General features: G+C 36.6%; 1 protein-coding gene across 5 annotated transcripts in view; it reads right to left on the bottom strand.

The window, feature by feature from the left end:
* Positions 1-27,814, bottom strand: part of PPP2R3A (protein phosphatase 2 regulatory subunit B''alpha) — a 218,861-nt gene that overhangs the window by 4,982 nt on the left and 186,065 nt on the right. For all 5 annotated transcript variants that reach the window (XM_057544894.1, XM_057544893.1, XM_057544895.1 and 2 more), the window contains 3 exons: positions 24,052-24,227; positions 22,653-22,771; positions 20,503-20,609 (listed from right to left, as the gene is read on the bottom strand). In XM_057544894.1, coding sequence (XP_057400877.1) covers positions 20,503-20,609; positions 22,653-22,771; positions 24,052-24,227 — 402 coding nt within the window. The remainder of the gene's footprint in view (positions 1-20,502; positions 20,610-22,652; positions 22,772-24,051; positions 24,228-27,814) is intronic.

Here is a 27,814-nt window from a genome sequence, read left to right as displayed (position 1 = left end):
AGCCATAAACCTTGTTATTCCAAGCTCCTCTTCCCTCCTCTCCCGTCCCCTCTTCAAATCCAGCCACTCTCTCCTACCACTTTCAATACCACATGGATGCAGTCCTGCTGCTTCCTCTCCACTGCCGCTGATTTAGTTCAGGATGCTATACTTTCTTGCTTGGATTATTGCAATAGTTTTCTAACAGTTGGTCTTCTTGCCTTCGCTCCTATCACATACCCTTTGCTTTTGCCATACCAGACTGTTCACAGTGTCAGAATAGGTCTTGGGACCTAGTGCCACAGTACAATACATGTTTTTCAGTGGCCTGCAGTGCCCTTCCCCCTTTGGTTAACTTGTGTTCATCTTTTAATCTGAGATGTCATTTAAAAGGTTCTTGATTCCCAGTGCCTGAGCTTCCACATCTCTTATTTAGATGTCTGTAATGGCTTCCTTATTTGTGTTCCTGCCTCTATTCTTGCCCCTCTACCAATCTAGCAGAGTAATCTTCAAAAAATGCAAGTGGTGTTACATTACTACCTTGTTTAACTTTTTTCAATGTCTCCCCTAGGCCCTGCATGATCTGCCCCCTGCTAATCTTTCCAGCCACATTTCCCTCTGTTGCTCACTATACTCCAGCTACACTGGCCTTTTAAAATGTCCTCAACACAGTTTCCTGCCTCAGAGCCATTGTTTATATTTTTCCCTCTGCCTAGAACATTTTTGCTCCCTGCTTTTTGCATAACTTTCCTTCTCAAATATTAGGTTCTCATCGCCTCCCCAGGAGATTCTTCTTCCCTCAGCATCCTAAGTTGCAAGCCTCTCTCCATTATCGGTTTACCCTGTTTATTTCTTTCATAACTATATAATTAAATAAATGTCTGTCATCCCTACTCAACTGTAAAGTGTCCATTTTATAACTCACTAATTTTCTTGGGCTATATAGTCTAGTGCCTGGTGCTAGGTGCTTAAAATGTACTGTTGAATGAAAAATGATGTCCTAATGCTTTTGTAAAACGATGTGTTGAGTTGTTGGGGAAGGCTGGAGTCAGTAAAATGGTGAGGGTGCAGAAGTCACCTTGAAGTCACTAAAATCAGAACTGCAAGAGCCTTATCTTTATCCTGCTCTCCAGGAATTCCTGAGGGAGAGAGAATGTTTACTGATTCCTAAATGACCACTTCCAGGTTTACTTGTAGGTCACTGGGATTCCTCTGGGCTCAAATGAAATTATTTTATGAGGTATTCTCTGTTAATTGGCCATTTTTAAATGAGTAGTGTGGTCAGAGCATTAAAGCAGAACTCACAGAGTTCACAAACAGTTCAGTAAGAAACCCTAGATATCAAATTGAGAACAAATTCTTTAACTTAGTAACATAGTAGTAACTACTAGTAACTTCATAGTTAGCATAAGGGAAAATGATGGTTCATATACTTTTGTAATTTGCAAAATATCAAATATCATATTTTTGCTAGCAATATGATAGCCTTTAGAAACCTGTTTCCCTAAGTAAGTTTCCCCTTTCAGATGAGCAATTTCTGGGCAAAGGTATTAAGGCTAGTTCTGCAGATTCCTGGGATGGAAGTATAATAGCTGGAATGAGCAGAAATAATGACTGGCACATATGTGGTCTGACAAAGAATTTGTATGCAGTTTCAGGGTGTTGTCTGGGAGTTGTGGTTTGATTCCACTTCTGGGATTCTGACTACAGGGGCAAAGGGATAGAATATTTGACTCAGGGCTTGTCTGAGGAAATGTAAAATATATGCTGGCTATAAGTATAAAATAACTGTTAAATAGTTCTCTAATTTGGAGTCTATAACACTTTAGAAATAGGAGTGGATGAATTTTACCTTTATACTTTTAAGAACAGATAACCTAAGCCATTTATATAAAATGGATTACCTGAAATATCAATACTTTAGAAGTTGGATATTTGGTTCAGAGAATTTCCTTATTGACCCATTCAGTAACTTATAGAAAATCTTTTGCTTCAACTTTTGTTAAAATTTCCTAATATGTACCACCTCCTTTCCTGCCTCAGAAAGTTGATCCTACTTCATTTTTTTTTCTTTATTTTTTTGGCTGCGTCAGGTCTTAGTTGCGGCACGTGGGGTCTTCTTGTGGGATCTTTCATTGAGGTGTGGGCTCTTCGTTGTGGCACCCAGGTTTTCTCTCTCTAGTTGTGGCATGTGGGCTCCAGGGCGCGTGGGCTCTGTAGTTTGCAGCACGCGGGCTCTCGTTGAGGTGCGCGAGCTCAGTAGTTGTGGTGCGTGGGATTAGTTGCCCCGCAGCATGTGGGATCTTAGTTCCCCGACCAGGGATCAAACCCGCATCCCCTGCATTGGAACGCGGATTCTTTACCACTGGACCACCAGGGAAGTCCTGATACTACTTCATTTTTGATGGCTGAGGATCTCTTGCAGTTCTAGGGTCATGAGTCATCAGTTATTAATCCTTATTTATTTTGGATGTAGATAGTATAAAAATTTTAGATTAAAATTTAAACTTAGATTAAAAATTTTTTTTGCTTTATAAATTTATTTATTTATCTTTGGCTGCTTTGGGTCTTTGTTGCTGCGCGTGGGCTTTCTCTAGTTGCGGCGAGCGGGGGCTACTCTTTGTTGCGATGCGTGGGCTTCTCACTGCAGTGGCTTCTCTTGTTGCGGAGCATGGGCTCTGGGCACTCGGGCTTCAGTAGTTGTGGCTCGTGGGCTCTAGAGCGCAGGCTCAGTAGTTGTGGCACATGGGCTTAGTTGCTCCGCAGCATGTGGGATCTTCCCGGACCAGGGCTTGAACCCGTGTCCCCTTCATTGGCAGGTGGATTCTTAACCACTGCGCCACCAGGGAAGTCCCTAGATTTAAAATTTAATCTAAAATTTAGATTTTAGATTTAGATTTAAATTTTAGATTTAAAATTAAATTATATGCTAATCATGAACTTGAAGGGAGGGACAGGGTTTAATTCATTTTTTATTACCAACTACAGTGCCTGGCATAAATTAGGTAGGTACCAGTGACTATTCAAATAAATTAAAATTGGGCTTTGTTTTGCTGAATGCAGAAAAAAATGAACACATTAACTTCAGGCTCATATAAAGGCTCTGTTTATTGAGCACTATGAAAATAATGACTCAGAACTATTGGACTTGTAAGATTATAACTCATGCCCCAATGTGTACACACATGTACCCCACCCGCCACGATCCCTGCTCTTCTGCTAAATTCTGCCACCTCACTCAGGACAGCCAGGCTCCACAGAGCCCCTTACCCCAGACTTGACTCTCACCAGCTTACATTCCTGGAAGACTGCTCCAGTGGGTTTCTGACTGGCCTTCTTTGCCTACAGTGTCTTATTTTCCAGTGCTGAATGAAGTAAATGTAGATCTCATACAAGGTGTAAGTCAGTACATGTTTATATTTAATATAAAGGAGAAATCCACCTTTAAAAACATTCAGTAGAAAACAGTTCTTCTAAATTGTCTGAATGTCCGATGATAGGGAAAATGGATGTGTTATTGCTTGAGAGAATACTCTGAAACATTAAAAGTGATGTTTTTGAATACACTAGTAACATTAAGCATCAAAAAGAAATATACCAAAGTATAAATAATGGTTATCTCTGGATGACTGAACCGAGGATGATTTTAATCTCTTTATATTTTGCAATTTTTCTGCAGTAAGCCTATCTTTCTCTACTAATCAGATAAAGACTCTCAGAATGAAAAAGAAAATTGTGTTTAATCTAAGTTAATCAAATGTAAAGCTGTTGGTGAAACACCAGGATATCCTGTAAGAAAGTATTTTTGAGATAATGTAAACGACTCTTAACTAAAAATCTGAAGTAATCAAGTATTTGTCAGATTGGCAGAGAATCTTGTTTCTAATTATTACAGGCTGCGGTTTAAGATAGCAACATAGAGGACCCTTTAGCCTGCTTTTCACAGTTTTTGTGGAGTTTTAAACTTCATTGCAGAAACCATAAGAATGTTAACTATAAATAAGTTTGGTGTCATAACCTGTTATCTTCATATAGGTGACACAGTCATAGTCATAGTCATTTAGTTGACTAGGTATATATAACTGGTACCCTGTCTTTCTGGCTTCCCCTACGACCGTTCATTACTTTGATGCTAGATGGGATAATTCACAATGTTTGCAAACGCATACTTATGGAGACCCTTTACCCTCTTTCACCTCACTAAAATATGGAGTCATTACCAGATTACTTATTATTTTTTAATTACGAGGTTGCTTATTGAAGGCATTACCTAAGTACGAGCCTTGAATCAGGAGGTACAGGCACTTGGCCCAGAGGTGACCTATGATGTTAGATGGTAAAGTAGATAGAGAATTTCAAGTTGATTTTGGAGGGTCAAGTTGTCTGGGCTCCTGCGTTATCCTTGTAGTGAGGGTGGCTGCCAGATTACTGCTGCCTTCTGTGCCACTCAGTAAACATTTGCTGAGGATCTCCTACATCCCTAACAGTTTGCCAGGTGCTGGTCTTACAAGATGAATAAAACAAGGTGCTCTGCCCTGAAGGAGCCCATGTTCCAGTGGAAACACAAAGAGGTCCATTTTCCCCAGCATTTATATGCCAGACACTGTTAGATACATTATATACATTATCTTTAATTCTCAGTACAGTCCTGTTGTTCATGCAACAGATATTTACTGTTGCCAACTGTGTACCATGTTCTGTGCCCTGGGAATGAAGGGAACAAGGTAGGCAGTGGAATGCTAATGTAATACCTGACTAAATTATAGTTCAGAGAGGTTATGTAATGTGGCCAAGATCACAGAAGTGGTAGTAGTAATAGCCATTGTTTATTGATTACATAGGCACTACGCCTAAGGGCATAGTACATTATGTACATTGTCTTATTTAATCCGGAAACAGCTTGGTGTGGCAGGTGGTATCCTCATTGTATAGGGGATGCTGAGGCTTGCTCTAGTGATTGATAGAGCAAGGCTTTGAACTTAACTAAATTTGTCTAAATCCAAATTCTGTGCTTTTAACCATGATGTTATATTGTATCTCGTCTCCTTCAGGGAGTAGTAATGGTAGTAATAGCTATTATTTGTCAGGTATCTACAATGTGCCAGGTGCTTATACGTATTATCTTTGATTCTCACAACCACCTTGGAAGGTGGTTGCTGGTATCTTCTGAAACTGAGCCTCAGGAGTCAGATAACCTGCCCAGCTGGTGAGTGGGAGGTAGAACCAGATCTGTCTGGCTCCTAAGCTTATGCTCTTTCCATGGCACTACCACGCTTCCTCCCTTTCTAATATTTGATTCTGGTAATTTCTGTTTGGCAAACTCACCCTGATTTATTTGTAATTCCTCTTGAGATGAAGCCCTAGGTGATGTAGCCTTGGAATTCTGGGTCTGGCCTTGCTTTTGAACCATGTCAGTCAGTTATTAACAACTGTAATAAAGAGGCCTTTCTTTTCCTTTGTTGACATTCTAGTGCTCACCCTACAGGCCATGGCTGTTGTAAGGCTTCTCCTCTCCCCTTGAGATCTCATCACCCACATGTGCTCTGTGTACGCCTTATCTTATCTCCCACAACATGAGAAGATGGGTGTCCAGCAGAAGCCTCTCATATGCACTGGTCAAATTTCACTACAGCTGGTCTCCGCATCTCCTCTCATGACCCCTCGCCAGTATTTCTGTCTGCATCCCTTTGCTTCCCCTCTCTGCCCTCCACACACACTGGCACCTTCTTTGAGCACTACCACAACTCGAGAAAAACTTTTGCTTGAGCCAGTTACCTATTCTCTTTAGTTGCCATCTATTTTCTCTTCTTTTTAGACTAATAAACTTCTAAGTGTTTAGACCTGCTATCTCTATTTTCTCCTTCCTCTAAAGCAGGTTACAAAACAATATGTAGTATAAAATTCCATCTCTGTAAAACAAATTACTTATCTATCTGCAAAGAAATGTCTAGAAGGATATACTCCTAAATGATAAGTCAGGCTATCTCTGGGTGGTAGATTTTAGGTGAAGATTTTTATCTACATTTCTAACTGTTCTGCAGTGAATACATATCACCTATGTAAACAGATAAAGGAGAAAAATAACTTCTTCCTGTTTATTAAAGTAGTACATGTTCATTATACAAACATTATAAATTATAGAACAGTATAAAAAACCAAAGTACTTGCAATCCCACAGCCCAGAGTTAACCACTGTTAATATTTTGGAGCCTTATCATTTAGCATGTTTATATAGATACACATTTTTAATATTGAGATTATATCACAATTTTGTAACCCTGATTTCTCCATGTTACATTTTTGTGCAACACATAATTTAAATGTCTACAAAATATGACACATAGATACCATGACTTACTTAACTATTCTATTATCGTGCATTTGTGTTGCTTTGAATTTTTTAATTTTATAATTACCTGTGACCAGTGCCAACTGTTTGGATAGAACAGTTCTATCTAAATTTCTGACTATTTACAATAGATACCCAGAATTAGAATTGGGAGTCAAAGGGTATAAATTCAGGCTTTTGCAGCATATTGTCAAATTAATTTCAAATTAATTCCAATTGGAGGTTGGGCCAATTTGCTTCTACCAGCAATATCTGTTACTACAATGTGCTGCTTCTATGAGAGAGCAGTTAAGACACTTTATTTTAATTGTACCTGCCTGTTTTTCCCTGCTAAGGCAGGGATCCTGTCTGTGTTCACCAATATCCAATAATGCTTAGTATACAGCAGGAATGCAAACATGTACTGAATTCACACCATCTCTTAAAAAATTCCTGCCAATTTAATAAGCTAAACATTTTTGGGCGCTTGCTTTTTACAAATGTTTTATTTAAGTTTAATTTACAATATCATAGAATTCACTGATCTTAAGTGTTTAATGTGTTTTAGTAATTGTGCAATCATCACCACAATTCAATTGTAGAATACTTTCATCTCTCCATCTGCCTTTCCTCTCCCTGTGCTTGTTTGCATTCACTTTGTACTCTCAATCCTGGAACTAGGCAACCACTGATCTGTTTTCTGGCTCTATAATTTTGCCTTTTCTAGAAATTTCATATAAATGGAATCATATAATATATAGTCTTTTAGTGTCCGGCTTCTTTCATGTAGAATGGTATTTTTTAGATTCATCTGTGTTGTTGCATGTATTAGTAGTTCTTTCCTTTTATTTATTGAGGTATATTTGACATAGAATAAATTGCTCATATTTAAAGTGTATAATTAATAAGTTTTGACTTTTGTATACACCTGTAAAAGCAACACCTCAAGATCATGTAAATACCCACCCCCCGCCCCCACCCCCCCCAACGAAAGTTTCCTCATGCCCCTTTAGAATCACTTTTGCCTTCCCCAGCTAACCACTGATTTGGTTTCTGTCATTCTAGAATTTTTTAGAAAATTTTAAAAACTTGTGATATTTTCTTTTTTATTGAAATATAGTTGATTTGCAGTACTGTGTACTTCAGGTGTACAGCAAAGTGATTCAGTTATACATATATATTCTTTTTCAGATTCTTGTCCACTATAGGTCACCAGAAGATACTGAATGGAGTTCCCTATGCCACACAGTAAATCCTTGTTGGTCATCTACCCTACATACGGTAGTGTGTATCTGCTTATCCCAAACCCCCAATCCATCCTCCCCACCCCCCTTTCCCCTTTGGCAAGCCTGACTTTTTTTTTTTTTTTTTAAATTTTTGGCTGTGCTGTGTGGCATGCGGGATCTTAGTTCCCCAACCAGGGATTGAACCCGTGTCCTCTGCATTGGGAGCACGGAGTCTTAACCCCTGGACTGCCAGGGAAGTCCCTAGGATGCATTTTCTAGAATTTTACATAAATGGAATCATACAAGATTGGAATATACTCTTTTTTTTTTTTTTTTTTTTTTTTAAAGGATTTTCTTATTTATTTATTTATTTATTTTTGGCTGTGTTGGGTCTTCGGTTCGTGCGAGGGCTTTCTCCAGTTGCGGCAAGCGGGGGCCACTCTTCATCGCGGTGCGGGGACCGCCCTTCATCGCGGTGCGCGGGCCTTTCTCTATCGCGGCCCCTCCCGTCGCGGGGCACAGGCTCCAGACGCGCAGGCTCAGCAATTGTGGCTCACGGGCCCAGCTGCTCCGTGGCATGTGGGATCTTCCCAGACCAGGGCTCGAACCCGTGTCCCCTGCATTAGCAGGCAGATTCTCAACCACTGCGCCACCAGGGAAGCCCCAGAATATACTCTTTTTGTCTAGCTTCTTTCACTTGGCTTGAGATTCATCAATGTTGTGTTTGTCAGTGGTTCTTTTTTTTTTTTTATTGCTGAAGAGCATCCATTACATGGATATACTATATTTTATCAATTCACCAGTTTAGTGGATATTTGGATTATTTTCAGTTTTGGGCTACTAAGAATAATGCTGCTGTAAACATTCATGTACAAGTCTTGGGTAAACATTTCTCTTGGGTAGATTCCTAGGAGTGGAACTGCTGATTCATATGATAAATGTATGTTTAACTTTTTAAGAAATTGCCAAACATTTCTAAAGAGGCTACATAATTTTACATCCACATCAGTCCAATATATGAGGGTTCCAGCTTCTTCACATCATTGCCAGCTGGTGATTTCAGATGTTCTAGTGGCTGTGTAGTGTATCACTGTGGTTTCAATTTACATTTTCCTAATGTCTAATGATGTAAAGCATCTTTTCATATATCTATCTGCTGTTTGTACCTCTAATTTAAATATTTATTCTAATTTTTGTTCACTTAAAAATTTAGGTTGTCTTTTTATTATTGAGCTGTAAGTTCTTTATATATTCTGGAAAGAATCCTTTATCAGGATGTTTTAGAAATATTTTCCCCCAGTGTGTCTTTTTCATTTTCTTAATGGTGTCTTTGAAGAGCAATAGTTTTTAATTTTGAAGGAAGTCCAATTTATCAATATTTTTATTGCTCTTGCCTAACCCAAGCTCACAAAGATTTTTCTCCTATGTTTTATTCTAGAAGCTTTAGGGTTTCAGCTCTTACATTTATTGAGATAATAATTAATTAATATTAATTAATAATTATAATAATAATTATTTTGGCACTCCATGCAGCTTGCGGGATCTCAGTTCCCCGACCAGGGATTGAACCCAGGCCAAGGCAGTGAAAGTGCCAAACCCTAACCACTAGACCACCAGGGAACTCAAGATAATTATCTTTGTATATGGTGTGAGATACGGATTGAGGTTCTTGTATTTGCATATGGACATCCAATTATTTCAGTGTCATTTCTGAAAAGACTACCCTTTCTCCTTTGGTTGAAAATTAATTGGCTGTATATATGAGGGTCTATTTCTAGAGTGTTTCATTGATTGTGTATACTTACCAATTCTACAATGCCGTGATGGTCGTTCGCTTTGTAGTAAGTTTTGAAATCAGGTAGCTTAAGTCCTTCAACTTTGTTCTTTTAAAAAAGTGTTCGGCTATTCTAGGTATTTTGCACTTCTATATAAATTTTAGGATCAGTTCGCCAATTTCTATAACAAAAGCCTGCAGGGATTTTGATAGGGAGTGGGTTAAATCTGTAGATCAATTTGGGGAGAACTGACATTTTAACAATACTGAGCTTTCTAATTCTATTTATTTGGGTCTTCTTTAATTTCTCTCAGCACTGTTTTGCAGTTTTCAGCGTGCAAGTATTATAGTTATTTTGTTATATTTATTGTATTTGTTCTTTTTGATGCTGTTGTGAATAGAATTTTTTATTTGAATTTCACTATTTGATTGTTCATTGCTAGTACATGGAAATACAACTGATTTTTGTATACTGAGCTTTTGTATTCTGAGACCTTGCTAACTCATTTATTAGTTCTGGTAGCTTTTACACAGATTTCTTTGTATTTTCTACTTAAAGGATATATAATCTAGGAATAGATTTACTTTTTTCTTTCCAATCTGAACACTTTTAATGTTTTTTTTTCTTGTCTTACTGCACAGGATAGGACCCTCAGTTACAGTGTTGAGCAGAAATGGGGAGGGACAGAAACATCCTTGCCTTGTTCTTGATCTTAGTGGAAAGGCATTCAGTTTTTCACTATACGTATGATGTTAATTATAGATGCCTTTTATCAGGTTAAGGAAGTTCCTTTTTATCCTTACTGGGGTAAGAGTTACTGTGAATGGATGTTGGATTTTGTCAAATGCTTTTTTTGTGTCTATAGAAATGATTATGTGGTTTTTGTCCTTTATTATATGAATATGGTGTATTACATTAATAGATTTTCAGATGTTAAGACAGCCTTCCATTCCTGGGGTAAACCCCACTTAGAGTGTATAATCTTTTTTATATGTTGCTGGATTTGATATTTTAAATATTTTGTGAAAAGTTTTATATTGATGTTCATGAGGGATATTGGTTTGTAGTTTTCATTTCTCATGATCTCTTTGTCTGGCTTTGGTATAAGGGTAATATTGGCTTTCTAAAATAAATTTAGAACTGTTCCCTCCTACTGTTATTTTCTGAAAGTATTAATGAAAGATTGGTATTATTTTTTCCCTTAAATATTTGACAGAACTTGCCATTGGAACCATCTGGACCTGGACTTTTCTTTTGGGGAAAACTTAATAACTTATTTAGTATCTTGATATAGTCTGTCCTGATTTTCCATTTCTTCTTGAGCCAGTTTTGGTAATTTGAGTTTTTTGAGGATTTTGTCCCATGTCATCTAAGATGTCAAATTTATTGGGATAAAGTTGTTCATAATATTCCTTTATAATTAAGTTCTATAGTGTCCATAGTGATGCAACCTCTTTCATCCTGATTTTAATTTATTCCTTTCTCTCTCTCTTTTGTTTTTTCTAAAGCTTTATCTCTTTTAAAATCTTTCTAAAGAACCAACTTTTGGTTTCATCAGTTCTTTCATATTGTTTTCCTATTTTCTATTTCATGGATTTCTACTCTGATCTTTATTATTTCCTTCTTTCTACTTATTTTGGGTCTATTTGGCTCTTCCTTTTTCTAGCTTCTTAAGATGGAAGCTTATATTATTGATGTTCGACCTTTCTGGGCCATAAATATTCCTCTGAGCACTGCTTTAATTGCACCTCATACATTTTCATATGTTCTTTTATTTTCATTCGTTTCAAGATAATATTAAATTTCCCTGCAGTGTCTTCTTTGACCCATGCATGCGTCTTTAGAAGTGTGTTATTTAATTTCCAAACGTTTTGGGGTTCCCAGATTTCCTTCTGTTATTGATTTGTAATTTTATTCTATAATGGTCAGAAAACATACTTGATTTGAATTTACTGAATCTTGTTTTATTCACCTAACAGATGGTCTTTCCTGAAGAAGTTCCATGTGCATTTGAGAAAAATGTGTATTTTGCTAGTTTTGTGGAGTGTATATATTGATTAGATCAAATACATTGACTGTGTTGTTCAAGTCTTCTGTATCCTTAGTGATTGTCTCTAGTTCTATCAGTTACTGTAAGAGGAGTGTTGAAATCTCCAGCTATAATTGTTGAATTGTCTGGCAATTTTTGTTTCCTGTATTTTGGGGCTTTGTTGTTTACAGATAACACTTAAAATTGTTATATCTGGCTACTACGTTTTAACTGTTGGTGAAGTGGGAATTTTCTTTGTTATTTCCTGGGTGAAATTTCTATCTTTTGATGTTGTAGAATTGGTTAATATTCATGTTCTTAACTATTGATTTTGAAGAATCCAATTTATGAAAGAGTATTCAACCCTATGTGTTTGCCTTTTGATTGTGATATAGAATTTGTCACTTTTAAAATATACTCAAATCTATAAATAATTTCCCTATAAATTTCTCCCATCACTTTTTTTGCTTTTAAACTCTTTATTTGCATGCAGATATTAGCTTAATATGTACTTTTTTCACTCCACCACAGAGAGCCAACATTTTACTGACTAGACTTTTCTTGACACACTATCTTTATCATATACTGTATTGCTTTGCATAAATCTTCTGTTTTGGCATGGATTCTAAAATGAGTTTAATTACTATGGCTTTATAGTACACGTCCCCTGTGCCCCACCATACCTTTGTTTCTTTTCAGAACTCACTGCAATTCTTTTGTATTTATTGTTCAGTATGAGTTTTAGAATTAGCTGATCAAGTTCTACAACATATTTGGGGGGATTATATCAAATTAATAAATTAATTTTAACATGGGGAATGATCTTTATAACTTTTAGTGAAATTTTATATTTTCTTCACATATATTTTCGAGTCACTTTTTTTGTTGATATCACAAATAGGATTTTTTTCTATTATCTTTTTAGCTGGTTGTTTCTGGGGCATGGGATTAATACCCTTTACCCATTAAGGAGGTGCTCTTAAGTTTGCTTAGTTTTATGATTTTTTTCCAAACCAGAAAATATATTTTATCACATGCCTTCAAAGAATCAGTTTATATTTTGTTTCCTTTTTACTCCTTTCATCTGTTAATGACAGATTTTGTAAAGTTGAACCACTGTTGCAATCTTGGGATAAAACCCCCTTACTTATGATGTATTCTTTTATATATGTTGGTAGATTTGACAAATTAATCTTCTGTAGTTCAGTTTTTTTTTTTTGTAGTTCAGTTTTAATATATGTAAACTAGGGATAACAGCACCTACAAAATAGAGGTTTTATGAATTAAAATATTTAGAATAGTGCTTGGCACAGAATATGGGTATGTATGGATAAGTTAATAGATTTATTTTTGTTTGAAATACAGTTGTTGAACTTCTTCCTTTCATGTACTTTATTTGGGTCTATTTTGTCATCCTTTTTCATGCATCATCTAATTCATTTATTTCTGTCTACAGGTTACAAATTTTCCCCTGTCCATATCCCACAGATTTTAATAAATATAATACTTTCATTGCCTGATTCTAAAAGAAACTGTAATTGGTATTTTGATCTTCTCTTTAGCTTAACAATTATTTTAAGATATATTTAATTTTTCAAAATTTTAATTTTAACTCTCCAGATATGTGCATTTTTGTTGTTGTTAATTTCAGGTTACATTTTAAGTAACAAATGTGGCCTATATGCTAGTAATTTAAAAAAATGTTGCAGTTTCCTTCATGCCTTAATAAATAGGTACTTTATTGTGATGGTTCCATGTGTATTTGTTGGGTACCAAGTATACTTTTGAGTACCTCTATGAAAGTTTACTAATTCTATATTCTTTATGAATTTTTTAGCCTGTTTGATTTGTTGGTTTTTATATGACTATGGGATTGTCAATTTTTCCTTGTATTTCTATCAGATTTGTTTTATGTATTGCATAAAGTTCGTAACTTATTTTCATGGCCAGCTGCTGAAATACTGGTAAGTTTCTTTTAAAGGTTTCAATTATCTTTGTCTCATTAACATTGCTATACCTGATTTCCTCTTGTTTATTATTTATTTGACTGTTACCTCTGTGTTAGGTATGAATCTAAAAGAATAGTGTACAGTTGGATTTTTAATCCATTCTGAGTTTTGTGATTCATACTATATCTGGACTTAACTTTGTCCATTTATTTTGTCTGTGTTTGTCTTTTTGTTTCCTTTCTGACTGTAGTGGACATCTGTTGTTCCTTTACCAGTATAGCATTTCCTTTTTTAGGGCCATATTTTCAAAATTCCCAAATTTTCCTTGGGAATACACATGGTTTGGATGAACTTGACTCCTGTCCAAGCTAAGTTCTAGGCCTAATTCCTTCAGGAGCTGGTTCAGGGACTAGACCCAAACCAAGTCAATCAGAGCCAACACAAGTCCTGGGCTTTTGCTGGATCTTGTGGGAAAGGGATTTTCTCTTTTATTTGAACTTGAAGGTATCATCTTGCCACCACATATAAAAAACTTGCTGAAGAGTGAAAGAATGAAAGCAAAGCATTATCTAAGAGATGAAAGAGATAAACTCAAAGTCTCTAAAGTCAGTACTATACCTAGACTTTTCAGTTCTATAAGCCAATAATTTCCTTTTTGCTAATGCTTTTCCCCCCTTATGCCAATTTGAGTTAAAGTCACTTCTCACCAAAAGAATACTGATAAACACATTGTCTTTTAGTAGACTGAGTTTTCTTTATACAACTATTTTTCCAGTTAATAGTCTACTGTCTTTTTCTAAAAATGATTAGAAAGTTTTCCATTTAATATTTATTCTTTTAGTGATTTTCCTTAAACTTTTTAAAAAAATTTTTGGCTGCGTTGGGTCGTAGTTGCTGTGCGCGGGCTTTCTCTAGTTGCAGCGAGCGGGGGCTACTCTTCGTTGCGGTGCGTGGGCTTCTCGTTGCGGTGGCTTCTCTTGTTGCGGAGCACGGGCTCTAGAGCGCAGGCTCAGTAGTTGTGGTGCATGGGTTTAATTGCTCTGTGGCATGTGGGCTCTTCCCGGACCAGGGCTCGAACCCATGTCCCCTGCATTGGCAGGCAGATTCTTAACCACTGCGCCACCAGGGAAGCCCCGTCCTTAAACTTTTTAACAGACATATATAAATAAATTTTAATTTATTTGCTTTACGTATTTATTTTTGGCTGCGTTGGGTCTTTGTTGCTACGCGTGGGCTTTTCTCCAGCTGCAGAGAGCAGGGGCTACTCGTTGCAGTGCACAGGCTTCTCATTGCGGTGGCTTCTCTTGTTGCAGAGTACGGGCTCTAGGCATGTGGGCTTCAGTAGCTGTGGCTCGCGGGCTCTAGAGCGCAGACTCAGTAGTTATGGCGCACTGACCTAGTTGCTCTGCGGCATGTGGGATCTCCCTGGACCAGGGCTCGAACCCGTGTCCCCTGCATTGGCAGGCTGATTCTTAACCACTGTGTCACCAGGGAAGCCCAACAGACATACTTTAACTCTAGTCATTGTTAAATATAAATTTATCAGTGTCTATATTCTTCACTCTAATAAAGATTCATGGCATATTACCCTGACCTTCTTTTACTCTCTCTGTTAACAGTATCTATAATCAATACTTCCCTAATTCTAAGGATAAATTTTACTAATTTTGTTGTTTCTTGTATCCCACTATTCCTCTAGGATATATTTACCTTCTTGCTGAAGAATACCCTTTAAAATTTCTTTCAGAGATCATCTGTGGGTGGCAACCATTTTGCATCTTTGAATGTCTAAAAATGTCTTTATCTGGCCCTCACATTTAAATAGGAACAGAATTCAAGGTTCAAAGTTATTTTCTTTTCAGTATTTCAGTGAAATGCTCTATTTCTTTCTTCTTTTTTTAAAAATTGGGGTATAGTTGTTTTACAATGTTGTGTTAGTTTCTACTGTATAGTAAAGTGAAGTGGAGTTCCCTGTGCTATATAGCAGGTTCTTGTTAGTTATCTATTTTATACATATTAGTTAGTGTATCTGTTTCTTTTTGTGTTTAATTTGTGGGTAATCTTTTCTTTTCCCTCTCTGGTAGCTTTTCAGTTCTTCTTTATCTTTTATGTTCTGAAATTTCACTCTACTACAGGGATTGGGAAACTACAATCGGTGGGCCAGATCTGTCTCACCACCTGTTTTGGTACAGTCCATGAGCTAAGAATGGTTTTACCTTTTTAGATTTGAAAACAAAATCAAAAGAAGAATATTTCGCGATGTGAAAATGATCTGAAGTTAATATCTCAGTGTCTATTATTAAAATTTTATTGGAACACAGCCACATTCACTTGCTTACATATTATGGCTACTTTCACACCACCGTGGCAGAGCTAAGTAATTGTGACAGAGGACCTGCAAAGCCTAAAATATTTACTACCTGGCCAGAAAAAATTTGCTGATTCCTGTTTCTGTGTATATTTTTATTTGTTTAAACAGCTAAAATTCTGGGAATTATTTGGCTATTATTTCTACTGGCTTCTACAAGGATTTCTTACTCCTGTATCACAATCAATATTCCAAATCAACTTTTCAGATGTGTCCATTCTATTATTTAGCCCAATGATTGTGTTTTTTCATTAAGATTTTTTTTCTTTTCATTTCCAGATACTGGAAAGATACTGGCCGGTCTTGCTTGAAGAGTGTAATATTCTCTCTTATCTCTCTAAAAATAGTCAGACTTCCCTGGCGGTCTAGTGACTAAGACTCTGTGCTTCCACTGCAGGGGGCACAGGTTCGATCCCTGGTTGAGGACCTAAGATCCCACATGCTGTGCGGTGCAGGAAAAAAAAAAAAAAAGTAAATATACCCATTTTGATGTCTTGTTCTGATTGTTGTAGTGAGTCTCCTTCCAGGGTTGAAAGTTCTTCCATTTGTTGAGTATTTTATTGGTTGATATTTGTCCACTTTACAATGTAGTAGAGAACAGACTGTTGCCTCTGCACTGGCTGCTTAGGAGAGAGCAATGTGGGGTTGCTAGTGTTTTAAATGGGAATAGGGGGATGGATGGGCCATGCTGCCCCAAGATCCCATACTCACTGCTTTTGTCTTTCCTTTACGGGTAGGATGGGATGTACAGGGTTCAACCTCCCTGGATGCTTCTTCTTCTGGTCTCCCTCTTGCTCTTGGTTTCAATCAAATTAAGGTATGAATCATCTGTAAGTGCTGCTCCCTTTATCTGTGGCAATTATCTTCCTCATCTTCCTGCATAGAACCTAAGCTCTGGCTCCCTCTTTAATCCGATTCCATCTGCTTTCCTTCTTTTAGTCCACTGAAAGTTTCTCCTATTACTTCAAGTGGTGCTCTGTATTTCTTATTTTTATATGGTATGAGAGACTGAAAACTACAGGATGCTTTGTTTACCTCCTTGAAATGAGAAGCTAGTCTGTATTATTGTTACTTTTTAGAAGTCCACTGAAGTTTTGTTTGTGGCCTAATATGTATTTTGTAAATGGTCTCTGGACAATAAGCCACAAAGGTATCCATTTTCAGGGAATATTTTATTATGGCTGCAAATAACAGGTTTCAATTTCTCCTTTTTTTTCCTTTTGGAGTTTCTGCTTCAAGAATCTGATGTTATCAAGACAGCTTTTTTGGGGTGTTTAGTCTTTTTAATTCAACTTTTGTTGTCATTCTATAATTGAATACTTTTCTTTTAATAAGTGAGTTTGTTCCATTTATATTCACTGACTTAAAAGTATTTGTTTTAGTTCTGTCATCTTTATGCTGCGTGGTCTGTGTTTTTCTTTTTTGTGTGTACATGTTTTCTGATTGAATTAGAATATTTAGAGTCTGGCTTTGGTTTTTCAAATGTTTATTTTAATTAATAGCCTTAAATCCTCAACTTGACTTATCAGCTTTAGAGGGTAGCTGTTGAGGCCCTGCTAATGAAACTTACACATATATTTCTTCCTCCTCTCTACATCCTACTTTTAGTTATATTATTTTTTCCGGAATATTATGTTCTGTCTCCATCCTTTTATATTTAAATGGATTGAACACTCACTATTATTTCTTTTCCACCATGGCCACTCCATTTCTGGGCTCTCTATTTTGGTTCATCTCTTGGTTTTATGATTATGTCCTCTTTAAAGAAGAGCTCATGGGTGCTTTATTCCTTTCAGTTCTTGTATGTTTGAAAATATCCATTTGTGTTTTCATGTTTGAATGCCATCTTGGGTTAGTATAAATATTGTTTTATGATCTTCTAGTATTCATTTTTACTGTGGAGGTACCTGAGGCAAAGCTGATTTTTTTTTCCCCCTCTTGTCTGGTGACTTGCATTTTTAAAAAATGGAAAAAGCCCCCAAAGTAAACTTTTATTTATCTTTGAATTCTGTTAAATTCACCACACATCTATGGGGCCAGTCATCATCAGTATTTCCTGGATATGGTGTGACTTCTGACCTTTCAGATTCAGGTCTTCTTTTATTTCAGAAAAGCTTTTCTGTTATCTTTGAATATTTTTTTCTATTTCGTTTGCTCCACTGTCTAGTATATATAAGTTAGATCCCTTTTGTTTTCCTTATATATACCTAATTTTCTTTCTGATAACTTTATTTTGTTCCTTTCTGTTCAGTTTTACTTGATCTTTCAAAGCCTTCTTTCACATCCCTATTTTTTCTTTGCTAGTTAAGAATTATACATCCACAAAATGATTTTTAATGGTTACATGGGCTTGCACTGTGTATATGCAGGATAATTTTATTAATCTTCTTATTAAATACTTAGATTGTCTCCAGTTTTCACTACTATAAACATCTACACATCTTCTTAACAGTAGTGATATTGCTTCATAAGACCAGTACACTTACCCCAATTCCTACTAATGAAGCTCCCTGCCAAAAAACTAAATCATGCCTGTGAATCAACTTGCCTGTCTTTTCTGATGCACTCAGACTTAAGATAATCAATGAATGATGAATGATTTTAAGGGCTTCCTCTGGGTCTTTGACATAAAAATGAGGTCCCAGTTTTGTGGCTAAGCATATTAAGGAAATCTCTAGATTAAAGAAGGTGGTTTGGTGATGGCTTCTTCAGTACTCTCAAAAAAGATACTCAAGACTTAATGGTAGGGGTAAAATGGTACAATCTCTATGGAGGACTATTTGACATTATGTACTGAGCTGGGTATTTTCTGTTTATCGCTCTAGATCTACTCTTCCCCTAGCTCTGTGCCCCAGGAGGCTGACCCAAATGGACCACACCATTGGGCTCTCTTGTCTTCTGGTTTCTGGTTGGAAGCTAAAGGGAAGCGCCTGCAGGATACTGAAGGATATGAGAGTGAAACGGGATATTCTAGCAGCTGTCTCTCAGCTGGGTTGCCACAGGTTGGCTAAATCGCATTACTGAAGGTCACAAGTTCTGTCAGGTGACCCTCTCCATATAGCTTTTCTCTTTGGGTTCTGATGATGGTTTCACCTCCTTGTCCTTTTAGGCCTAGGGATGAAATGCTCCCACCATAGCTAGTTCTGGGTGTCTGCATCATTTCTTGTTGGTTTCTCTAAAATCCTCCTATGTCTTTGCAAGTTTGCTATCTGTTTGCCACACACTAGAAATTTATCCCGCATATGTATAAAATGACACATATAAGATTATTCACTGCAACATTATATCTCTAATATTTCACTATTTTCACTATAATGTTCGTGAATGGAAGAATATAAAATAATGGTATAACTATATAGTGGAATGTTATGCAGTTATAAAAAACTTAGCACATTCATTAAATATATTTATGGAATAATCTCCAATTTATTGATTTGTTTTTTCTCCAACCTTCAGTTATTCTTTTATTAATTTTTTCATACACCTCAGGGCCCCCCAAATATTTGTGATGCCTCATTTATACCTCAATGATCATAAAATACAAGTATCTGGTTCACCATGCTGCTCTCACAACCTTTGTTGTTATCATTTTTAGCTTTATTGAAGTTTGATACAAAAAACTGTACACATTTAGTGAATACATCTTGATGATTTTGGATATATGCATATATCTGTGATATCATCACCACAACCAAGGCACTAAACATATTCATTACCTCCAAACATTTCCTTGTGTTCTCTTTTTTTTCTTTTGTAGGAACACTTAACATGAGATCTATCTTCTTAACATATTTTAAAGTGCACAATACCATATTTTAACTATAGATACTATGTTGTACAGCGGATCTCCAGAACTTATTCATCTTGTATAACAGAAACTTTATAAAAGTGTGGAAAAAGCAGGGAACTAAATAATGAGTATGCTACCATATGTGTAAGAGGAAGAAAGAAAGAAAAGAATGTATATGTGTATTTGCTTTTATACATATACACATATGTATGTATATATGTATGTGTGTGTGTATGTGTGTGTGTGTGTGTGTGTGTATGAGAGAGAGTGTGAGAACGTGTGGGAGGGAGTGGGACGGAGTGTCTTTGTAAGGGTACACAGAAAATGATAACAGTGGTTGCTTCCGGGGACAATTGGGTAGCAGGAAACTTACTATTTATTCTTGTATTTGAATATTAAATCAAATTAATATACTGCCTATTCAAAATGCATTACATTAATAATAAGGATTAATTGAGAGGCTTAGAGAAACAATGACTAAGGAAGAATCATAGGAACTGCTAAAGGAATCGCTAGATGAAAAGAGCCAGCAAATTATAGTTACTGAAATGTTCTAAGCAGTAAAAGTCTTGGATAATTTAATTTCTTACAACAGTCCCTTTATGGAATTATACCCTATTATAAATCCTTGGTAGAAGTTACTTCCTGTTCAGGGTTGAAAGCACAAAACCATGTCTGATAAAGATTTGTTTTAAACATGATGATCTTTACTACTTAAAAGAGCTTCAGTTCTTCTAGCCTCCTCCTGTATTTACAGGGTGTACTAACATCCCTAGCAAAGTAGTATGACTGCACAATGATCTCAGTTTTCAGTGAAAGGTACAACTCCATTAAAGGAAATGGCACATGAGAAGACTTTTCAGGAAATTAGTGAAGAAGGAATGAGAAGACTGCTGGGGAAATATTCATTTAACTAAAGTTGGTTAAAATCACTCATTTTTATGATATTCAAAAATGGTAGAAATAGGAAAGGATTACTAGCTTGATTTTTTAAGGTGGTCCTAATGTGGTTACCCCTGTTAAAAAAAGTTCTACAAGACCAAGGGAGACTCACTCACCCTTCCTGGAACTGTGCTTGGGCAGACTCCTCTGCTACAAGGGTCTCATATTCCTCAGCAGCAAACCTGTCCCAGTCAGAGGGCTCAGGACTGTCATTCTCAACATCCTGATTGGGAAGAGGACAGCCACAGGAAACAAAATCAAAGACAAAGAATTGGAGATAGGTCATTACAAATGTTTTACATCACTGAAAAAAAACTATCTGAAAAATGTTTCATTTAAACATGTTAAAAGTGGTGCTAAAGTAATATTCCTAAAGTGATTTTCTTTTTTTTTTTTTTTAAGGATTTTCTTATTTATTTATTTATTTATTTATTTATTTATTTATTTTTGGCTGTGTTGGGTCTTCGGTTCGTGCGAGGGCTTTCTCCAGTTGCGGCAAGCGGGGGCCACTCTTCATCGCGGTGCGGGGACCGCTCTTCATCGCGGTGCGCGGGCCTTTCTCTATCGCGGCCCCTCCCGTCGCGGGGCACAGGCTCCAGACGCGCAGGCTCAGCAATTGTGGCTCACGGGCCCAGCTGCTCCGTGGCATGTGGGATCTTCCCAGACCAGGGCTCGAACCCGTGTCCCCTGCATCAGCAGGCAGACTCTCAACCACTGCGCCACCAGGGAAGCCCCTAAAGTGATTTTCTACACCTTGAATTACAAAATTATAAGGCTGTTCAGCAGCTGGACTGTTTAGGTCTAGATTCTTCAGCCTTGTTATCAGAGGCTCTTCTCTAGCCCCTTCTCCTCTGGCACTTTGCACAGCAGCTATCTGGAGTGACTTGTGGTTTGCTTATGCCCACCTGAAATGTACCATCCCTTCCTCTGACAAATTTTTATTGCTTCTTTCAAAGCCAGCTCAGATACCGTGTTATCTGTGTTATCTTTTAGAAACAGCCCTTCTCCCCGCAATCATTTCCTTCGCTATACTATGCTTGGTTGCCACCTTTTGCTCTTCTGTCTTTTTTCATCTCTATATACCCATTCTTTATATACTGAGTCATCTCTATATAACCAGTGTCTTTTCAACACAGTGCTTGGAATTTACTGAGCACTTTCTGCACTTTCAGAATGTTGATAATTACCACCTCTCAGAAAAAAGAGGAAAATTTAAAGGTAAAAAATTTAAAGTAGAATTTATAACACAAAAGAAATGAAGGGGGAAAAAGGGCATATATTTTCTTTTCCTTCTACAATACAGGCAGCATCTTGGATTATATGTTCTAGGTAAAATGATGTTTTTCCATGATGAAATTGAGTTAGCATTGCCCTAGGGTGTAAGGTTAGTTATGCCTAGAAGAATGCAAGTACCTAAATATTGACTACACAATGTCTTAATTACTATATTTAATCCATTTTAAGAACTTCACTCCACCCTTTTAACATCTCTGAAATTGGCATACATCTCAGACTTACAATTGGCAATGATTTTTCTTGCTTAAAGGTATATAAAATAATGGGGCATCTTAAACTCAATGAAATATAATACTGACTTCAGGCTAGTGATAATGCATCTTGATATGCCCCAAGTTCCGGTACAGAGTATTTGTTTTTAGAAGCTGATCTTTGTATTCTTACAAGTACAGTTATGCAACATATGGAAGACAAAGAAAAGACTGAGAAAGTTTCCTGTACTTGTACTCCTATAGGACTCAACTGAAACAGTTCTTTTCCATCAATATAATTTTTACTCTTTAAACAGGGGATTAGAAGGAGAAGTGGTGATATTCTGCTTTTTGTTTGTTTGGTGTTTTTCTAGACATGGGTTTTCTGAGAGTCCACAGGTTTTTGTGTATGGGGAAGGCAGCTCACCCCTCTTCAGCTGTAGAATGTCTTCAAACTGATAGTCATGTACAGTGATCATTACCACTTGAAAAAGTGTTACATTATCTGAAGGTTGTCTTATTTTGGAGAGCATCTAGTTTTCATTACCTTGTCATCCCGAAATTGAATGGTACAGTTAAATCAAGCCCAATATACTTTCTAATACTATGGGAAGAGATGTGCTCTAGGTCCTTTATTCTCTCATTTCAGTATGTGATGAAATGTTTTAAATGTTACCTCTTTAAATACCAGAATTCCTGCAGGCAAAGACCATTTTTATCTGTAGCACACAACCCCTGATACTGCAGCCCTCAAATAGAAGTTAAAACTATACTGGTACCTTCTGGACTGCAAAGGGATCTCTCTGTTCATGGTCTAAGTATTTCTCCAGATTAAAGAAAGTGTCATAAAAGATGTGAGCCATTCTGCATCGCTTCAGATCTCGTAGAGTTATTTTGCCTGTGTAAGAACAAATCTGGTAAATTTCAAGAGCTGTTTTGGCAAGTGAAAAAAACTTTTACTGAAGTTTAAAAGTATATGCATATGCTTATTTGATTATAAAAATCGATTTCTTTTTTTTGAGGTAAAGTTCACATAAAATTCACCATTTTAACCATTTTAAAGGGTACAACTTAGTGGCTTTTTGTACATTCACAATGCTGCACAACCATCACCACTATCACATTCCATAGCATTTTCTTCACCCCCAAAGGAAACTGTACCCATCAAGCAGTCCAACTTCATCTCCCCTCCCAAATCCTCAGCCCCTGGCAATCACTAATCTGCTTTCTGTTTCTATGGAAAAAGCCTATTTCTTTTTTTTTCTTTAAACAATTTTTTTAATTTTAATATTTTTATTGAAGTATAGTTGATATACAATGTTGTGTTAGTTTCAGGTGTACAGCAAAGTGGTTCAGTTATACATACACACGTATTCATTCTTTTTTAGATTCTTTTCTCATATAGGCTATCACAGAATATTGGGTAGAGTTCCCCGTGCTATACAGTAGGTCCCCGTTGGTCATCTAGCTTAAATATAGTAGCATGCATGTGTTCATCCCAAGGTCCTGATTTATCCCTCCCCACCTTCCCCTTTGGTAACCATAAGTTTGTTTTTGATATCTATAAGTCTGCTTCTGTTTTATAAATAAGTTCCTTTGTATCTTTTTTTAAAAAAAAATTTGATTCCACATATAAGTGATATCATATATTTGTCTTTCTCTGTCTGACTTACTTCACTTAGTATGATAATCTCTAGGTTCATCCATGTTGCTGCAAATGGCATTATTTCATTCTTTTTTATGGCTGAGTAATATTCCATTCTATACACGTACCACAACTTCTTTATTTATTCCTCTGTTGATGGGCATTTAGGATGCTTCCATGTCCTGGCTGTTATAAATAGTGCTGCAATGAAAACTGGGGTGTCTGTATCCTTTCAACTTACGGTTTTCTCTGGATATATGCCCAGGAGTGGGATTGCTGGATCATATGGTAGTTCTATTTTAAGTTGAAAAAGCCTATTTCTTAAACAGAATTTGCCATCAATTGTTGGTTCTATGCTAACAATAAAGGAGAAACTTAAATACTTCTGTATTTGGAAAGCCTGTATGGAAGACTCTGGGAAGTTAAATAATTTAGGACCATCCAGGATTATATCCCACACTCCGTTACAGTGCAACGGAGGCTGCATTGTACACCTAGGTGTACAATGCAAATGGCTCTTTATTCAATCTTACCATCGTTGGCTGGCTTCACCAGGTCAAGCATCTGGCACAGCAAATCATGGAATGGCAAGGGCTCAATGCCCATGGCTTCCATCCGTTCACACTGCTCCTCGTAGAAGTATTCCAGCTCATACATGGAGAGCACACCATCCCCATCCACATCCATGCAGCGGAACCAGTACTCAATGCTAGGAGATAAGGATACTCATTAGCAATGGCCCGTTAAAGGTCCTTTATTCACTCAGATTTATTATTGTTCATGTTTCTTTTAAAAGTTACATATGTGTATACTTTAGACTTAGACATAGTTTTACAAAATTTATTAGAAAAAATGGCAGACCTTTATTTTCTCTTCCCCAGATCCAACCATTTTCAACACCTGATTATTTTGGTTTTTATCTTTACATTTCAGTTAAGATGCCTATATTGCTCCTTTCTCATATTTCTGTTTTAAGGAGTGGATTAATTTTGCACTATGAAAGATGAGGTTTCAGCTCTTTTGCCATTCATTCCACCTTACCCACATGCCCTCCCCAGCCTCTTAATATATAGATAAATTACTCAACATTCAGAATTTATAGCTACATTTTCCTTTTCTCTTTTATTTGCTTAGTTTTGGGGGTACAGTACATGTTACTAATTCAACCCCCAAACCTCTACCAGTTTTCTACATCCATAATCAGTCCCATTAGGTATTCTATCAATTGCATTTCCTTGAAGTCTTTCTTGGTTCCTTCTGACGTACTCTCATCTAGACTGGTTGATCTCTAGGCCTGGTTCACAGTTTCACCCTAGGGATTCCCTTCACCTTTCTCCTGTTTCTTATATCTCACATTTTCCTCATTCTTGGTTTACTTCCTTGTTTGGTGTAACACATCCTTCAGTAGCTTACTAAAAGCTACATTTTTAGATCTTGGATCATTGAAAATACCTTTTATCTACTCCCAATGTAGTTGGTATTTATAGAATTATAGCTTGGTGGTTCTTTTCCTTCAGAATTTTAAAGGCACGGATCCATTGTCTTCCATTTATCCATTGTTGTTGAGAAGTCTAAAGCCACTGATCCTTTGACTGTGACCTGTTTTTTTTTTTTTTCCTTTGAAGCCTATAGAGGTTTCTGAGTCCCTGGTGTTTTGAAATAATATGATGAGGTGCCTTGGTCTGTATCTAATTCACTTATTTTGCTGGGCTCAGAGCCTGCTCAATTTGGAAACTAGTATTCTTTAGTTCTTGGACATTTTCTCAAATTATTTTGTTTCTTCCCTGCCTCTGTTTCCCCTTATCCATTCTCTTTTTCTGGCATTCTTGTAATTCAAATCTGCATGGTCCAATATGGTAACCACTAGCTATATGTGGCTAGTCCAATTTGAGATGTCTTTAAGTGCAAATACACAACAGATCTTGAAGACTTAGGAAGAAAAAAAATGGTAAAACATCAATACTTTTATATTGATTACATGTTGAAATAACATTTTAGATATATTGGGTTAAATAAGATACATAATTAATTTAAACCTTACGTTTCTTTTTACTTTTTTACTGGGGTTAATTTCATTAAAAAATGTAAAAACATTGTAACTAAAAATTGTATGTATTTAAAATATATAACAAAATAATGTGATATACACAGTGAAACGATTACTACAGTAAAGCCACTTAACATATCATCTCCTCACAATGTTACCATATTTTTTTGGGGGGGGTAGGGATGAGAGGACCTGAACTCTACCCTCTTTAGGTAAATTTCCAGTATTTAACACAATATTATATTAAATGTATAGTCATTATATTGTACATTACATCTCTAGATTTACTCATTCTACATAACTGCAACTTTGTACCCTTTGACCAGCATCACCCCATTTCCCTCACACCCCCAGCCCCTGGTAACCACCATTCTGCTCTCTGCTTCTATAAGTTTGACTTGTTTTTGATTCCCATATAAGTGAGATCATGCACTATTTGTCTTTCTGTGCCTGGCTTATTCCACTTAGCATAATGTCCTCCAGGTTCATCCATGTTGCAAATGATAGGATTTCCTTCTTTTTAAAGGCTGAGTAATATTCCACTGTGTGTGTATACATATACCACATTTTCTTTATCCATTCTTTGAGGAACATTTAGGTTGATTCCATATTTTGGCTATTGTGATAATGCTGTAATGAACAAGGGAGTACAGATATCTCTTCAAGAGACTGACTTCAGAGTTCTGGTTCAAGATGGTCAAGTAGAAAGATCCTGAACTCACCTCCTCCCAAGACATGCCAAATCTATAGCTACATATGGACCAATTTCCTCTGAAAAAACCTAAAAACTAGCTGAGTGACTCCTACATATTGGGCAAATGAGAAAAAACTCACACCTAATTGGGTAGGAGATGCTGAGACACAATTTTGCTGTAAACCCCAACACGGCACAGTGACCCACAGTCAGGTAGAAACTCAAAATCCAGAGCTTCTCCCTGAGGAGCAAAGAGCTTGAACCCCACATTGTGCACCCAAACTTTTAAGACCTACAACCGAGACAACTGCCCCCAAGTCTAGCTTTTTTCCCCTCCTTTTTTAAAATTGAAGTATAGTTGATATGTAATATTATATTAGTTTCAGGTGTACAACATAGTGATTTGACATTTATACATATTATGAATTGATCACCACAGCAAATCTAGTAACCATCTGTCACCAAAGTTATTACCATATTTGACTATATTCCCTATGCAATACAGTACATCCACATGCCTTATTTATTTTATATCTGGAAGTTTGTACTTCTCAATTTCTCTTCATCTATTTCACCCAACCACCCCCTTACCCTCTGGTGACCACCACTGTGTTCTCTGTATTGGTGAGTATGTTTCTGTCTTATTTTGTTTGTTTGGTTTTTAAATTCCACATATAAATGAAGTCATATGGTATTTGTCTTTCTCTGTCAGACGTATTTCACTTAGCATAATACCCTTAAAGCCCATCCATGTTGTTTCAAATGGCAAGATTTCATTCCTTTTTTATGGCTGAGTAAAATTCCATTTTGTGTGTGTGTGTGTGTGTGTGTGTGTGTGTGTATCACAGCATCTTTAGCCACTTATCTTTCGATGGACACTTAGGTTACTTCCATATGTTGGTTATTGTGAATAATGCTTCAGTGAACGTTGGAGTGCACGTACCTTTTCAAATTAGTGTTTTTGTTTTCTTTGGGTAAATACCTGGAAGTAAAATTGCTGGATCATATAGCAGTTCTATTTTTAATTTTTTGACGGACTTCTACAATGTTTTCTGTAGTGGCTGCACCAATTTACAGTCTCACCAACAGTGCATAAGAGTTCCCTTTTCTCCATATCCTCACCAACACTTGTTATTTGTTGTCTCTTTGATAACAAACAGCCATTCTGAAAGATGTGAGGATCTCATTGTGGTTTAGATTTGCATTCCCCTGATGATTAGTGATGTTGAAGATCATTTAATGTGTCTGTTGGCCACCTGTATGCCTTCCTTGGAAAAATGTTTATTCATGCCCTCTGCTCATTTTTTAATCAGACTGTTTGGTTTTTTTGATATTGTGTGAGTTTTAAAATATATTTTAGATATTAACCCCTTATCAGATATATCATCTACAAGTATTTCTATTCAGTAAGTTCCCTTTATGTTTTGTTGATAGTTTCCTTTGCTGAACAAAACCTTTTTAGATTGATGTCTCATTTGTTTATTTTTGTTTGTTGCCCTTGCCTGAAGAGACAGATCCAAAAAAATATATATTGCTAAGACCAATGTAAAAGAGT

This window comes from Balaenoptera acutorostrata, chromosome 4 (assembly GCF_949987535.1).
Source record: "Balaenoptera acutorostrata chromosome 4, mBalAcu1.1, whole genome shotgun sequence".
Taxonomy (NCBI): domain Eukaryota; kingdom Metazoa; phylum Chordata; class Mammalia; order Artiodactyla; family Balaenopteridae; genus Balaenoptera; species Balaenoptera acutorostrata.
The sequence above is the reverse complement of the archived record's forward strand: the minus strand, read 5'-3'. Positions and strand labels throughout refer to the sequence as shown.